The 18179-nt window shown below is 32.6% G+C and overlaps 1 protein-coding gene across 1 annotated transcript in view; it reads right to left on the bottom strand.

Moving 5' to 3' along the window:
• The window catches only part of unc-13-4A (BAI1 associated protein 3), a 110005-nt gene that overhangs the window by 6679 nt on the left and 85147 nt on the right, over positions 1-18179 (bottom strand). The window contains exons 7-15 of the mRNA XM_088266626.1: positions 17320-17486; positions 16116-16315; positions 15401-15574; positions 7660-7743; positions 6596-6757; positions 6054-6105; positions 4364-4637; positions 2214-2277; positions 769-920 (exon numbers count right to left, since the gene is read on the bottom strand). Of these exons, the coding sequence (XP_088122752.1) occupies positions 769-920; positions 2214-2277; positions 4364-4637; positions 6054-6105; positions 6596-6757; positions 7660-7743; positions 15401-15574; positions 16116-16315; positions 17320-17486 (1329 nt within the window). The remainder of the gene's footprint in view (positions 1-768; positions 921-2213; positions 2278-4363; positions 4638-6053; positions 6106-6595; positions 6758-7659; positions 7744-15400; positions 15575-16115; positions 16316-17319; positions 17487-18179) is intronic.

Raw genomic sequence — 18179 nt, 5'->3', positions numbered from 1 at the left:
TGAAATAATTCCTGAATGATTCTTTTGGCTTAAGCAAATTAGTAAGTCAATGAAAGCTAAATCGACCATCCAGTAAAAAAACAGGAAATATGCTTTGAAAAAATAAAGTAAAATAATCAAATTGAAGCGTTTATTACGAATTTCGTACAAACAGAAACACACGATAAAATTACTTTCAATAAATCAAGAATATTTTTTTTTGTTTGCAAAAATATTCGCCGTATAAAAAAATTAGCAACGGTTAAAAAATGATGCCTTTTATCGAATTTTCGCTCGCTTTAAATGCCCGTAGAATGTTAAAAATACGTTTTCGACAGTAAATTTGACCGGAGCCAAGTTGAACAATGTCACTTAAAAACCATTATTTGATTATTTGTGGCACCAACTCAGTATTTTAACGAGACATATTTTTTTCAATAACTCATGTATTTTTTTATAAGTATTTTCGGTAGGGTGTTCCTAAAAACTCTAAAGTTTTTGACAGTAAATTTAACCGGAGCCAATTTGAACAATGTCACTTAAAAACCATTATTTGATTATTTGTGGTACCAACTCGCAGTATTTTAAGTTGACATTTTTTTTTCAATAGCTAATGTATTTTTTATAAGTATTTTCGGTAGGGTGTTCCTAAAAACTCTTAAGTTTAATCTCGGAAAACGAATATCGAATTTTCAGCAAACGGTTCTCAATAGGGGTTGAATTTAGGCAACAGATTATTTTCTGTTCATCAAGATTTGATAGTGGGATAAAATTTAAGTAGTAACTTACCAACAAAATCGTAATATCCACTATCGGCGAGTCGCTGGTGCGCCAGATCGGCATAGTGCATGGCAGCTGCACAGAGGGCGTCCAGCAGTTGCAACGCGTGACCTGGGTTGGGCCACAATAGCAACCTCCAGAACTCTCGGGCCTGGTAGAAACTGGACAAAGTGCGACACCAAAATATGTCAAAACTCACGAATATCGATATTTATTCAATCATAAACATCAAAAATATTAAATTTACAACATGTCTCCTCAATGAGTTTTCCCGTATCTAGGGAACATTTTACAATTCATTCAAACCCTTTTCCGCACCCCAATGGTACATAGGGCACTGAATTATAAACACAGTATTATCTTGATCGTTAACACACGAAAGAAAGGTGATCAGCCTTCCGCTGCAGGTACCGGTCCAGGGTAATATTGAATAAATATTAGAGTGAAAAAATCACTTATATTTATTTGACCCCCCCGGGAATCGAACCCGGGACCTCCAGAACGGTAGCCGAGCGTGCTGACCATTACACTACGGAGGCGGACAAAAATTTTACAATACAAAACATTTTACAATACGTGTGTTTATCTATCATGTGTCATGCGATCATGGATGACAGGATGCTACAATATACTTTGTACCGACCCACAATCATTATTCAAATATTAATAAGGTGTTTTAAAAATACTTACCTAACAATTTTATGGATATTAGGAGATAATTATAAAGAGTGGATAATTATGGAACTTTATTACGAAATACTCAGTTGTTTCGATTAAAAGTTTTGATTTTATTTGAGGTGTTTCTGCGACTTTGATCTTCGTAGTCCTTTGAATGATCTATGAATGTCTTGGCTGGGATGATGGATGTGATTAATGAGATTTGAAAGTAACATGTTTTTGGCTTTATTACAAAGTAATTTAAATTACATATTATTTGGCATATTCGAGCTTTCAAGAACTATATAAATACTCGTAAAAAAGGTACATTTTTTATATTTTATCTTTTATTTCGAGACACGTCAAGGTTGATAAAATCCACTTCAAAATAATTTTGCAATTATTATACGACTTTCAAAAAAAGTTGTAGCAATATCAGACATAATGATATTATGTTATTACCACATCAAATAAGACTTTACCTTTGGTACACGACTCTTTAGAATATAATATTATTATACATGACACGAAAGAATTCATCCGCGAGGAACATCAAACACTTAGCGCGGAGGAAAAACCCACGCTACCATTTCTAAGCGGGGATTATTTTTCTAAGGGGCTCGGAGAAAACATTCGAAAGTGTTGTGTTATATTTCCAACAACGAAATAAGTATGAGCAGCGTGTCGACAAAGGGGAGAATTTAGCATAGGTGCTTAATATGGAAATTATGTTTGTAGGTAGAAAGATGAAAGTGTTTGAAACAATATACAAACTGGAAAATTGTAAGATAACTCACCAGGCCGCCGTGTCCACCGATGAGGTGCTGTGCTTCACAATAAACTCTCCCTCGCAGACACGATCTAAAAATAATAAGGCTTACTTAATAATTATACAGTTGAATTAATAAGTATGAAACTGTTTATTTTATGCTGAATATAATTTTACAACTTATATATATCTAAATTACAAAATCAAAGCTCTTTTTAAGGGTTATTAAATTTAAGAGTGTAATGAGAGATTACATTTTTTATGTTTAGTGTTTTAATATTATATAAAATTCATTTTTATAACATCACTCAATGATATCTGTAATAAATATTTACAATTACTTTTATACATTTTCAATGATTGAACATACCCAAACTAAATGAGAGATATCTTGCGATGACGTCTCATCAAATTCACTAGTAGAAATTTGTCTAATTTTAAAATGGAAGAGGTACATATTCTCAAAATGCTCCATGGAGTCCGGGTACAGTCCGGGTCCACCCGTAAAAATTGGAGTCAAATACGCAAATCAAATAGTATAATATTTTTTAAACAAAGTGTTTTTTCATCGATTCTCTAATGATGAAAGAACGTTACATTGGCAAGTGTTAAAGTTAGTTATACTATTCTTCTAGGAAGTCGGTATAGGAAAAAAATACAGCAAGAGACAAAACTATTGTCGTTTCGACATATTTTTTTATTTAAATAAAAACACAAATTGATGTTCAGTACCTACTTGCTGACAAAGGCAAGTTAGAATTTTTTTAATTCAGCACGATTTGAATATGACTTGCAGGTATAAGTTTTTTGTGTTTTTACTAATTGAAATATCCCAGGCATTTCTTAACAGGAGAATTCCAATTGTTAAATGATAATTTAAGTATTTGCGTTAATTCGCCCTAAATATGCACCGGTATAATGACGAGCATAAATATTGAATTAATGGATCGCTTGCGAAACATTTCTATCGAAAATATTTCACTAATGCTGTAAATATTTCTTTGATATTTGCATTTATTAAACAAATTTCTTTTGATGTCACGTATATATTGGTATAATATTTTTAATATTCTCGAATACACATTAAAGGTAGCGTCATGTACATAATTAACATTAAAAGGGTTAATTTCTATTAAAGCTATCACAACTTGAATCCAAGAAAATTGATGTCTGAAAATGAGGCAGACGAAATCAACATAGAGGAAATGTGGAAAAAAATTTAATCGTGGACCCAACAGTTCGAATACCGGATTTTGATCTTCCTCGAAGGACACTGGCACAGCAGAACTGAGTAACAACCGAGTAGGGTTGCTGGAACTTCTCACTTTAGAGGGAGGGGGGGGGGAGGAACAACACTGATTATGAGTGTGGAGCTGAGCAGACCATAAGACTGCTGACTCAAAGGTTTTGGTGGTGATCTTCGAGATATCCATGAGGCGACCCCGGAGGCGGTGGACTGGCTGACGAGATCGGAACCAAGACTTTAATTCCATAAGACGCAACACACATGGGTGAAGAAGATACCGGAGCCACCCGAAAATTAAAAGTATAGTTAAAATGTTTGATGAATAAACATGGCTACTGGATAAGACGACATGTACTGTATTTTCATGGTGAAGTATCTGTAAATCTTTAAAATAATACTTAAAAATCACTTGGATGGCTTGACTCTGGCCAATGTCTGTATACGACGGATTCTTCAGTTCTTTGGACACGTTGCGGTGGCAATGAGGATAGCCTCGAACGACTGGTTGTGATCGGTAGCCTGGAGGGGAAGAGAGGGAGAAGAAGATCCCGCACGATGGACTGATCAGTTAAGGCAGCAACAGGCATCTCGGTGGTTGGATTGCTACTTGCAGCGCAGTTAAGGGATAACCGGAGAAGAGTCATTGCTTCCACAAAGGTCATAACGGAGAAGAAAAATCTTTAAATACAAAGTTAATATAAGTTTGAAAATTATATTGAATGCTGTCCCACCGCATGCCCAGATCTGATACAGAAGCATCTAGGCCTCCTGGCAGATCTGCTCTAGCAAAGCAATTTTTTTTAACTAAGTTGCAAAATTTATTGAAAATGTGAAACAATATAAAAAAATGAAAATGATAGAGAAAATGAAAAGCTTGTGAAGCGAACCACTACGGCGCCAGTGCGTACAATGATTGTACAAGGAGATCTCACCTAGGGCCATGGCCGCCCTGACGCGGTGCAGCGCCTTGGCCCTGGTGACGGCCAGCCAGCGCTCCACGGCGGGCGCGAACCAGGCGTGGCAGTGCGCGAGCGCGAGCGCGCCGGCGCCCGCCACGTGCGCGGCCAGCGCGCGCACCTCCTGCACGGCCAGGTACAGCTCGAAGGGCAGCGTGTGCGCCGGCTCGCGCGCGCCCTCCGCCGCGCTCCACGCGGGCGGCGGCGGCGGCGAGCACCCGTTCAGGCAGCGGCACACGTCGTCCGCCAGCTGCACATGCAATTATATGTATTATACATTCTATCTACGTAGGTACTACAAACATCTAGGTACATATACATCAAGACTTTTATAATACTAACACACGCATTAGCGTGACATGAGCGTGGACTACAGAGGTGTTCATGTACATGCCTAGAATGGGCAGACCAAGTGGATATTCCTGGCCCAGAAAAGATGCTTTTTTTTCAATAAAAAGTTTATTTCATCTCACCAATAGATGTCTCTGCTGAAATTCTGGTGACTCTAGTACAATGTTTCGAAATTGGATCATATATACATATATAGAACTTCCAAGAATTGGAGTAGTCTGGTTGTCAATCATGGGTAAAATTGGTAAATGTTACACGTGTGTTAAAACTTAATCGTTGATAGGCTGTGCCTATGACGGCCGAAAGCCCCGTAAATGCTCAGACTTCCATATTCTTCTTCATCTATGTTTGGATTTCAAAAAATAATATGAAAAATAACTCCTATAATTGGAGGGAGTCCAGATTTGTGAACAAGTATTTGGACACGCTCAAAATGTTGTAAGATGCTTTTACGTAAATTGCGAAAGAAATCTTTTTACTTAATATTAATTAAATATCGACCAACTAAAATATTTGATTTTTTAAAAAAAGTTAAATTAATACATTTAAAATTTCACGATACATCGCTCACTTCTTTTAAGAACGTCATAAATCAGAAGTCGTCAATTTTCTGTTATGCATGTTTTCAGAATGCCCAGAAAATGTACTATATCCCAGCAAAAGAGGCATATTTTTGACTTAATATTTACCCGCTACAGGGCAAAAAGTGTTGTTTTTGCATGAAAGGTATTGTTTAATTATTTTTTTTAAATATACTAAATATTTTTCAAATGGAGAAAAAAACCTTCAGGTTTTACCTAAAAAGTTTAATAAGTGGCTTGATATATTTTTTTAATACATTGTATTATATTTTTTAACTTTAAAAAACGTTCTCCTGAAAAATCAAGTTTTTTGATTTATGACGTTCTTGAAAGGAGTGAGTGACATGTTTGTTTTATTTCATAAAAATACCCTTCAGACTCTCTGTACTGTAATCCGAACGCTCCACTAGTCCGAACAAAGGGTAAATTTTCGGCGTTCGGATTATAGAGGTCTTGCTGTACATACATATTACACATACATTTATAAATTTACATACATTATTAATATTTTTGCGGAGACCCACCCATCATATGTGTCTTTTCTATTTTATTTTGAATTATTACACATTAAAAAACCATTTTAAAGTTTTAAGAATATAAACAACAAATTTGAAGCTTACGTTTGTCTCGTAATGGATATGTCGGGTTTATAATTATTTTATACATTCAATAATAATTCAATTCTAATAATTACTTGAAAACTATTTTCATAATAAATAAAAGTTCCTACTTACCATTTTATCAATTTGTTTGTACACCACACTGAAGTAAGGGATGCTGTTTGTTCTGAAATAAACATATATTCGAGCAAGTGCATTTATTTTTTTCATGACATAAATAATTATTATGTACATATGTTCTGGATTACGGTTTTTAGAGAGTTGTTTAAATATTAAATTAGTCATTCGTGAATTGGACTAAATTTTGTAAGATGTGACAATGAAGATTTCGGTTATTTTAAATAAATTATTTTATTCACTAAAATTATGTTCATTAAAATTGACTTTAAAAAAATACATTATTAGATGCTTAGAGCATAAGAGGACGAAGAAAATTCACACAAATTCATTTTGCAATTGGGGAATTTTAAATTACACAGTCGAGTGTATCTAACTGCGCCGCAGTAGCTTTGTCTTTGAGTGAGAATATCTTTGAACGTTTTAAATGGTATCTATACATATTTATTATACTTTTACATTATTTAACTAACACAGTTTAAACTTTATACGAGAGATTAAATAAAAGAATAAATGAAAAATAATAATATTTAACTTACGTTTCAAACAATGGGTGATAGTAGGATAATCCCTGCTGAAGGTCAACCAATAGAGCCGTGCTGAGGTCTAGCAAGTGGGTAGTCGAACCCCTAGCACCGTCCCGTGCCAGGCGCGCATACCACTCGGCCGTGCCCTTGCGAAGAGAGCCGACAATCTCACCTCTAGAAAACAACCCAAAACACGTACTGTTATTTCATTTCCTTCATATTTATGGTTAACGTATAAAAGATCATTTTAATATATTATGATTTATAATTATTATTTAACAAACTAACTAATTATCATGTCGCTACCTACAGGGGTAGACAGAGAGAATGGAAAGCCACACCAATCTGTCTTTGCAAACAATATTCTCCTCTTCAACAATCATGCATCTCATACATACCCGCCGATTATTCCTATTTTTGACCTGACCACTTTCAAGTATTTAAAATACTCGATCATGCCAAGTTTTCATGATTATATATTGTATTTTAAAAAAGGTATAAGTAAAATGGACTGAAGGAGAATTATGGTCAAAAAGATATTTCAAGTACAAACATATTCAAGATAAGGCTTAACATAAAAATATAGGGAATCAAAAAAACTGCAAAGTATCTCAATGTTTGTGTTATTTTTGAGATAGTTATTAATTAAAAAAAAAAACAAATCACTACTAACTATTACACAAATCTAGAAATCATTATTTTTTTACTCCTCTATGAATTGTTTATTAAGTGGGTTTCAATGTATGCTTATAAAAAAAAAAAAAATCAGTCGTGCGTATAAAATAACGTGAAGCGAATAATTTAGATATATAATATCCATAATTCCATATAATATTATATCAGAGGTAATACTTTTTAAAAGGCATGCAAATTGCGAATTCAAAGGGAATATATAAAATACGAGAAATAAATGGTTACTTAAAAAATAATATTTCAATGGAAAATGATGTTATTATATCGCAAATATGTGACGATTATACGAATAAATTTTCCATCGAAATGTATTCGAGACTAAATATTTTTATGAATATAATATTATATGTCTTATATTTTTTTAAATGAAGCAATTTACATACCGTATCTCCTTATTGAAAGGACAGCATTTCCAGAAGGCTTTCATCTGTGAAAGGAAATTTAAACAGCGCAGTAGACTTTCCAACCTAAAAAAAGAAAGAAAATAATTTATTCCGTGAAAATTGCATGAAAAATTACTAGACTAAGTTCTAATATCTAGAATGATAAGGTTTCAACTAAAAAAAGTTCAATAAGTTACTGTAGAGTTGTGCCTGATGGATGTTTCCTTAATTTTTCGGTTACTCGATTGTGATGGCATTCGTTACATGTTCTTGGCTTATATTTATTTCCAGCTTGTTTTTTGTCAAATTGTTAAATACAGGGTGTAGCAAAATAAATCACCCTCTAAACAAATTGATAAAATGGGCACAAATGTGTATCAACACTGGCGGCAGCCACTTGACAGGTATCATCTTTTCCACTTGTAAGGTTCAAATAAAGATTTTCATCACTCAAAATCTTTTTTTAGTGAAAAATTATTCAAAAACAAAATAAGATGATTTATTTTGTGCCACCTTAAATTTGTTTATAAACCTGCAGCTGATTAGTTCACAAATTTGAAATATGATTGATGTACGACGCCATTTGCAAAAATTATAAAATCTTCCGATAAGGTGATTAATTTTTTGCCACTCTGTATATGAAGAACTAGAAATACGTAAAACTCAACCAAATTTGAATATTGATCGGCGCGATTAGATTTAAATGATCGAATCTAAATACCGAATGATTTACGACTTCTTTTAAAGAAGTCGTTATTTTATCCGTTCTTTTTATTCGATTCTACGTATGTCTAAGTTATTAGCGTAAAATCGTTACATATTATGTTATACTTAGTTATGTGGCACATGTGTTAAAGATGCAGCGTGCTTTCGGCGCTGATATGTAAGAATTGATACCGTATTTAAAAAGAAAACATTGGATTTTGACATCTCAACAAATATGAAGTCTGGATATTAACCGGTCTTACGACCTATCAGAGGCTGATTGAAGTGATCACTTTATCCATGTGTAACATTCTACACATCCTACATATGGTTGCGAACCACACTACTCAAATTTTGGAATTTATAAATATGTACATATGGTATATCATATTAAGATGCAACTGTAAATATTCCTGAATCTGTCTTTTTTTTAAAAAATATTTTATTAATGGAAAAAAAACACCAGAGCTCAGGAAAACGCTCTGGATAATCCTTATTAACTATTATTTTTGGGATGTAATATAGGAATACAAAAAGTAAATCTCTGAAATTCGTTAATGAAACTTCCGGGAATAAAGAATTATTTTTGTAATACTGAGAGATTCGACTTTCTCATCTTCGATTAATCGAAAGCTTTTGGATAAATAAATATCATTAAGACGGTAAATTTAATATCCTTTAGTAGGAACCAGACTTAAAATTAATTATTTTTTTAGTTTATTTACCCAAGCTTACTCGACTTACCAACCTATCAATAAACATTGGAATCTACCTTTTCAAACGGAGGAATCAATCTGGTATAAATATTTGCAAGGTATGATTTAAAAAACCTTTTTTTTAAAGGAAAATAAAATTTCTATTTTGGTGTATGTGAACGTCGCAGATGCCGTGCCAAATGCCTTTGAAGTGTTATTTAACGTAAAGGTTTACACATGTTATTTATTATTTATAGATATTAAAAAATAATGCATTGCGGGAAATGTTAAAAGATATTTTAATATGCAGAAATATAATATATAACTTTATATCCTACATTAAAGGAATGTAAATAAATAACTACAAGAAATTTAATTTGTTTTCTTATTTCGTGGAAATTTTCCGACACAAAAAAAGTGTGTTTACGAAAATAATTCGAAGGCGCGCTCTCGAGATAAGCTTTTTTTTTCTAAATAAGGTATAATTTTTATTATTAAAAATACCGTGACTTTCATAAGTAAAAATACGTATTTGTCAGATTTTTTGGGGTTATTAAGAAACGTATCCGTAAATGTATTTTCAGCGTAATTGCGATGTTTTCTAGTAACAGCTAATTTTAATATGCTAATAAATACAATATTCCTTCTGTGTATGTACGATACATTTCAAGAATAAGGAAGGTTGAGGAATGTATATATACCAAGAGGATGCGACTATTTGCGGTTTTCCATTTGTTACAAAAACAAATCAAAATAAACCTCCCCTGCCGTCAATGAATGGTGGTGGCTAACAAAACTAATTTCACTAGTGGATTATTATTTGACGCTGTATATTCTTTATGTCCTAGATGGTAGCAATTATTTGTATGTATTTATTGACTTTTTATTGTGTTGTTATCCATAATGGTTTATGCTGAAAAAAGTTTTTTTGATATGCCATAGTGTGATCAGCATTAATACAGAAAGTTATTTGCACGGTTGAGTTGTCGTAGTGCCATTATTAAGAAGATGGTTGGTCCTGGTTTTAATACCCCAGTGTAAAGACAGATAAAAGAGTTGTATTTTTAAATAGCATTTATTAAAGCTGCTTTAGATCTGTAGATTTCGCGAAAAGCAGATACATCTATTCACATTAATGTATAAGTAAAATAAATAGTCTCATTAATTGATTTTGCAGTCACTTTATGGTATAATCTATTTATTTTTAATTAAAGTTTAACTTAGTAATCATCACTAAGTAAAAAATAAATAAAATAAAAAAAGTATACATTTTATCACTCACCCTTAAGCAAATACGTTTATTATTTGAAATATAATCTTAAATTTTTTAAAATATTTTTCTAGGTGACTGTGGAATACGAGTATATGGAAGGCGGTAGGTAATCCATGTTATTGCTTTTAAAGATGAATTTTATAGTACTTTGGATATTACCGGAAGGCTTTGAGAATTGATCCGTATTAAAAGCAATTAATTTTATATTATTCTATTTATATGACTTGGCGGATTATCATTATTACTTGTAATGAATATATTTGAAATTCATGATTTATTACGGATCGGATTTCAGGAATGGTTTATTCGTGTTGACATTGAAGGGTATATTCTCAAGGTATTAATGATGGTACCTATGTATATTATAAAGTTGTTAATATAAGGTACACGGTACCTACAAACTTGTAAACGAAAAATAAAATAATTCGTTACAAATCTGCCTATAAATTTATTTACTTTGGTAAGCGCATAAGTTTTTAACATTTTTCTTATCATTCATCTTTCGCTTTATGTAATACTCCTTAGAAACTCTACACGGGTTTCGGAAAAATTATTCCATCATCAGGTCAACTATAGTCTATAAGTTTTATTTATTTATCTAGTATTTTTAAGTGGTATTACACAAATTGAACGATGAATGATAAGGAGAGTGTTATATTACTAAACCACAAAGTTAACAATGATTAAAAATACAAAATGATTCTACATTGACAAAGTGATTCCAGAATATGACGATAGTTACATATAAATTTACAAATTTATTAGTCTTTTTTATTTGAATATCTCACATTATGAAATTAAGAAGATGATTTTTGGGATCTTCTTTTCAATTTTATAATATAACAGTCGATTGATTTTAAATGACTATTTATTTAACATTTTTTGTGTATTCAAATACTTGTTCACAAATCTGGGATTCTCCACTAAGGGGTTATTTTTACATTTTGACATCTTAACTCAAGATAAATAAGAATATGGAAGTCAGACATCTTTCAGTCGTCTTCCAATATGTAAAATAATCAGGTTTAGATCTTGCGCATATTAAGGATCTCTGCTTACTAAAAAACTTTCTCAAACCAACCACAGATGAACTCAAACATGAACGTCATATGATGTACGTATGAGCTTCAAAATGTGAGTAGTGTGGTTGTTAGTCATAAATGAATGGTGAATGTTATGCGTGCATAAAGTGATTACTCAACCAGCCTATGATAGTTCAATAGCCCTATAAATATCCAGACTTCCATATTCTTTTTTATTTATTATTTTTTTTTATGTATTAATTTTAAATCAAACACAGATTTTTTGAGTCTACTAAGTTGTACTTTATTAACAAAAAACACAAAAAAAATATATTGTGACAATTGTTTCGCCTTGTTAGGGCATTATCAAACGAATGTCATTCGTTTGATAATGCCCTAACAAGGCGAAACAATTGTCACAATATAATTTTTTGTGTGTTTTTTGTTAATAAAATACAACTTACTAGACTCAAAAAATCTGTGTTTGATTTAAAATTAATACATAAATTAAAATGGAGTTCTACAAATTAAACGCCAAGTCAATAAATTCCATATTCTTCTTCATTTTCGTAAAGATTTTATTTATTTATTTTACTAAAGGTACTAAGACTTGTATAGGACCGAGTATATCTAATTTCGGATTTACTCCGGCATAACATCGAGTCTGAGAATAAATCCACCGATTAAGCTAAGTTAATCTTCTTCCTTTCATTTGAAGGTTTAAAGCGTGATGCCATTATTCAGGATAATCCCATTTCAGCTTAATACTATAGGAAATAGTATATCCTGAAATTTGGTAGGTACTCTCCTTATTATTTCCTCGATTTGAATGGCAATATGAAACCACCACTAGATTGGAGCCTAAACTTCAAATTGTCTCATATTATAAAACAGAATAAAACATTTTAAAAGCGACGTACAATTTTTGTAAATTTTAGTAAAGGAAGATGAAATCAAGCGTCGTTTTGTGATAATTAGAGCAGCCATGGAAAAACTATTAAAAATATGGCAGGACCAAAATATAATACAACAGTAAATGTAAAATAGACATGTAGATTAAAGCTCTTAAATTGTAAAATAAAAACCTACAATTTTAAAACAAAATCTCATTTCTCTTTTGACCGTAACTTAGTCCATATAGGCGGATTAAGATTTTTGTATTACAACTGCAGATTTTCGAACTAAAGCAGCTCGAAGCTATTGATTTCGAAATAAAGTTAACTTATCGTTAAATTCAGACAAAATCACTATTAAATTATTATTTTCACGAACATTATTTTTTTCAGGTTGGATGCTCTAATTAAAAACTGTCTATTTATCAACCTAGTACACAAACAGAAATATTTAAATAAAGATAATTACGAGTATGAGTTTTGCAACTCTAAGTGTTCTGCCAATTGTTGCTTTTGTAAATTTTAAAAATTATTGATTAATAATACCCAACATTTCTTTGCTAGCAACATTTGTCCTTCAGATTGACATTTATCGTGTTTTATAAATATGTATTTTGTAAGTTTTATAATGAAATTTCTTAATAGAACTGCATTTTATATTACCAAATAAACAGTTAAGTTTTCATCCACTTTTATTATATAGACTAGTGACCGTGTTTCCTCGTTACTGACATAATCAGACCGGTGGGAGATTATACATAATTCTTCGTTATATACACAACAAGTTGAGAACCATGATTATTTATATAATTTATCCGAGAAAATCTACTTTTCCAGAAAAATTATGAAACCCTGTTACTAGTCAAACTAAATAAAATTAAAAAAAAAAACTATGTACTTGTTGTTTTATTATACACCATATATCATTCACTTAGATTCATGAATTTTGAGCACTGAACTGATCAGATAATTTACGATCAAATTAACGCTACATCGATCCGACGCAGTTTTATTTCCACCGTGTGCGGATGGGAGTCAAAATCTAAATTAATAAAGCCATACAACGTCAGATCGACTAATTTGTTCGTCTATTAATGCCTATACGTACTTTCTTGTACAACATTTCTCTAATTAGAACGGTGGCATAACCATAACTAAAAAAAAATAAAAACTTGTTCATATTCAGTACAGAGCTTTATGAATTTAATGAATAGACAATTGTCACGAATCAATAATAATTGCGTATTCCAGACGAACGATGATAATAATTGAGTTTACTAAGGGGATTGGTGTTTTGCGAAAGAGAAGGAACTTCTCGCCGAAAATCAATAACGATTCGGGATTTTCCTTCATTAGGCTTCAATCATTATCAAGTATTTTGTGTTATTAGATGAGGATTATAAATGTAGGTATCTTAAATACTTATCAAATAATCCTTTACCGAAAATAGTTTTGCGTAAAATATTATTTTTATTTAATTGGCTGGCTCAAACTACAAATGTGATATTTGAAAAATTTACGTTATTTAATTTCATGGAGTTATTCTTGTTATCTACGGTAATTAAATACTTTCATCTGCCTTTGCATAAAAATAACGAATACTTCGTCTTAGTGGAGACACCTATAATCCAACTAAAAATACAGAGATAGACATTTTTCTTTCCAATTTCAAAATAACATTTAATTGGAGATCATTTCTTTGTGTGATGTTATTAAATTATATTGCTGTATTTTATTTTTATTTATGGATGTTGAACTTATCTTTTCTAATTACCAAGCTTATGATACACAAAAATTGTACAAATATTTAATAAAAGGAAGCAAATATCTACATTTTGCATTCAGTATGGGCAGGATGCTTAGCTGTGGCGTATGCGTAGGAACGTTGACGCATCTGACTTTGTGATGAAATAATCTAATAACTAATCAAGACAAGATGAACTATCACTTATTTCTCAGCAAAATTTTTGATTTCCTTTTTACTTCTAAAGAGTTCGGCATTTCAAATCCTGTTTTGATTCATAATTTTAGTGCCTGCACTAACTTCATGGATGCTACGATCTCTCACGTCAAGTCATTATATCGCATCACAGTTGTTGTCTTTCTCTGGTAAAAAGTGACCATGATATCAATAAAAAAAATGTAAAAAAAGGACGTCTAGTATATATTTGTCCGCCACGCTTGGCTACCGTACTGGAGGTCCCGGGTTCAATTCCCAGGAGGGAGGGTCAAATAAATATTATCCTTTATGGGTGCCTGAAGCGGAAGGCTAATCACATTTCCTCAACTTATCAACGATCAAGAAAACACTGCGTTTATATTATGCAGTGCCCTTTTACTATCACCACCATCGGGTGAAGATGAAATTTGAAGAATAAGAAGTATATGTAGGTATTCTGTATGTTATTTATAATTTTTTTCATCCGTATATTTCTGTCGATGGTTCAGCCCTGATGATGGATGCTTCAAAGTGCAATCACCATCTAACGGTCATAATAAGCTAAGGAACTTGTAGGCTATGTAGCCACACACGTCGAGTTGCAGCTCTGACGTTGTCGAGATTAACGAAACCAAAGATTCCCGAGTGGACACAGCGCCGAAGCGAGAGAACTCAGAAACGGCGAGAGCTACTTGGATCGTCGAAACAAACAGACTTGTTATTGCAACTTTCACTTCACTTCTTTAACTAAATATATAATATATATATATATATATATATATATATATATATATATATATATATATATATATATATATATATATATATATATATATATATATATACATATATATATATATATATATATATATATATATTGTATATATATATATATATATTTATATATATATATATATATATATATATATGTATATATATATATATATATACATTTATATATATATATATATATATATATATATATATATATATATATATATACATTTATATATATATATATATATATATATATATATATATATACATTTATATATATATATATATATATATATATATATATATATATATATATATATATATATATTGTTAAGTATTTGTAATTATCTGATTCCAGTGTCACCAAAAACCAGCCAAAAGTAACATAGCAACTGGCTATACATTCAAGGGCGGGATAGTTCTTCGATGAACATTACCTGACTAGTGACGGAGGGTGGAGTGCCGGGAAGAGCTCGCGATGCTTCTTGATTTGGAGTAAGGACCTCTCCAGGAATATGGTGAAGGATTCTGCCAGCCACTGTTCCTCCTCCTTCGAGATACTTCTGGCACACCATACTTTCTCCAGCTCCGACAGTAACTTATGCATGTATCTAGAACCAAAACATAACAGATAAACACATCGGAAATAAAAATCGTAGATCATAGTGAAATCAACAAAACAATAATTAGATCTTATTATTACTTTATAAGATTTTTTAAAAAATAATTTTGATCAGTTTTAGAATAAACAACTTTTTCCTCAAGAAGAGTTCATATTAAATTATTTATTCATCGGTTGGAGAAAATCACCAACAAAAAAGTGGTTAAAAACAAAATTCTTGTTTTGTTTCATACACTTTTATATATTTTTAAAAGTATGTAATCTGTATTATTCCCAAATAAATAAATTAACCAAAGTATTAGCGAGTTATTAATGATCATCTTCCACTACCTTAGTGTAAACAACTTAACTCAACTCAATATGGGAAATATATAAAATATGTATATATGTACGTAAATATTTGTTGTAAAATGTACCCTCGGAACAGGAAATCACAGTGATTTCACATTACCGTAATTTGTATTTCTGTATATGATGATAGTAAATAAAAAAATAAAGTAAAACAAAAAATTGATGAATCGCTTCCCTACCGGGGGTCCAGTGGGATGTCCGTGTTCTGGCAGGCCGCGCCGGCCCAGTGCGCCAGCGCCACCTGCAGCGCCGACAGGTCGCCCTGCACGGCGTGCTGGTGCAGGATGGTGGCGGCGGGCCCGCTCGGCGCGCCGCCCGCGCCCCCGGCGCGACTCTCGTGCCCCAGGAACAGCGCGAACAGCTGCTCCTGCTGCCGGACCTGCACACGAACCAACCACAGCGTGTAAACCGAACCAATGCCAGTCGACAGTTTGCTGACGACAGTCAACAGTCCGGCTTCTCCTGAGGAGTGCAATATAGTATTCTCCCAGCAGTGAGCAAATGATGAGAAGTTTCTGATTGGCTAGATTATCCCTCCTGTTCCCAACACAGATTTAAAAAAAAATCAGTTTGAAGATTTTAAAAAATCCAATTAATGATCTATAAACCATTTCACATGTCGATATCTCAATACGGATGAAGAAGAATATGCAAGTCTGAAATTCACACGGTTTCACACTGTGACCTGTCATAGGCTGGAACATTTACCATTCTTTCTATGATTGACAACCACATTAGTCTAATTTTTGGAACTCTTACATATATCATAAATCTCATGTTTGCCAGTTTGCGGGAGCCATCTATGGTTGGTTTTACTAGATTATGACTAGATTATTTTACATCAAACGCCTAAAAACACGACTTCCATATTCTTCTTCATCTATATAATCAAGTCACTTCGTGTGTGAGTTCGCGGTGGTATCTATAGTTGATTTTAGTAAGCTTTTTATTAAGCAGAGATCCTGAGAAAGAAATAAATATGAAAATACCCAAGTTAAAAATACATAAGTTGAGAAACCTAGATTTGTGAAGAAGGATTTGGACACCCCCAAAATATTGTGGATGACGATTTTTTGTTATTGATATATCTTCTCATTACTAAGGTGGTACATTGTTGGTTTTATCCTAAAACAAGGGTGTCCATTCGACCCGATGTATTGGGACGAACCACCTCTTGCTTTGTACTTTGCGTGCAGTTCTGTCTGACTCCACTCGATCGTGACTGCAGCGTTATTGAAATGGTGTGCCAACATTCAAACGATTGATGACTTGTGAACGGACGAGTATTTGCTCCCTTACTAATGGGCGTAAATGAGTGTTAAGTTTTATTTCATCTTTATTTTCACCATAATTAAATTTATATCGTTTTAAAGTGGCATTTACCTCGGTCCAATTGTCTTCTTCAGAATTGCCTCTATCCTCCCTCGTGCTGAGCCACAAGCGCAGCCAGATCCTGCCTTGAACAGAGGACCTCTGGGAGCGAGCCTCGAGCTTGAACCACCCTTCCATGCCGGTAGAAGGTATCTCATGCAGGGGGATGGTCACGCAACCTGGGAAAAGTATTAACTTTAAGCTTAACAGAATTTAAGGCAAGAGTAACAATATCTACTGGGAAAAACAAGTAAACAAGTTTAAACCATAAAAATAAAAAGCTACGTAAATACTCATTGGAGATGGTGAAAGTTACATTTTTCCCAATCTATGTATAGTCTTTTGAATATTTAGTACTCTGCATTAATGTGTTAGTACATTTTGATGATATTAAGTGCATAAACATGAGTAGTTCACTTGCGAACTACGTTATGTTAAAAAATTCAGTTTTTTACAAAATGGCTTCAATCGGTTCAAAATAAAAAAAAAGTCAATGTTTAACATAATCTGCCAACAATCGTTGTTAGAAATAAAATGGAATAGAAAAATCAATACTCTTGCAAAACTCGCTATGCCGATCCACAGTTCACTTTCTAAAATCTCTCAAAAAAGCTCAAATCGGTAGAAGATTAAATATACTACCGGCTGCCGCCATTGGCTAAAAAAGTAATTTTTTTACCATAACGTGGTTTGCAAGTAGACTACTCATATCTCTTGTTTGTGTTAGTACATATGGTTGTTGTCTGAATGGGCATGCACACTCTCTTCAGTATAGTGTTATGTGTGCTCGCCACTTGTCAGTCATCTCTATGAGTCACCCTTCAAGCATCGTGGTGAGATAACATAATGTTTGTTTCACGATTAATTACTCC

Source organism: Brachycentrus maculatus, unplaced genomic scaffold (genome assembly GCF_059751285.1).
Source record: "Brachycentrus maculatus isolate JH-2025_06_01 unplaced genomic scaffold, ASM5975128v1 h1tg000272l, whole genome shotgun sequence".
NCBI classification, from domain to species: domain Eukaryota; kingdom Metazoa; phylum Arthropoda; class Insecta; order Trichoptera; family Brachycentridae; genus Brachycentrus; species Brachycentrus maculatus.
Note: the sequence above shows the minus strand (reverse complement) of the source record. Positions and strands in the feature narration are given on the sequence as shown.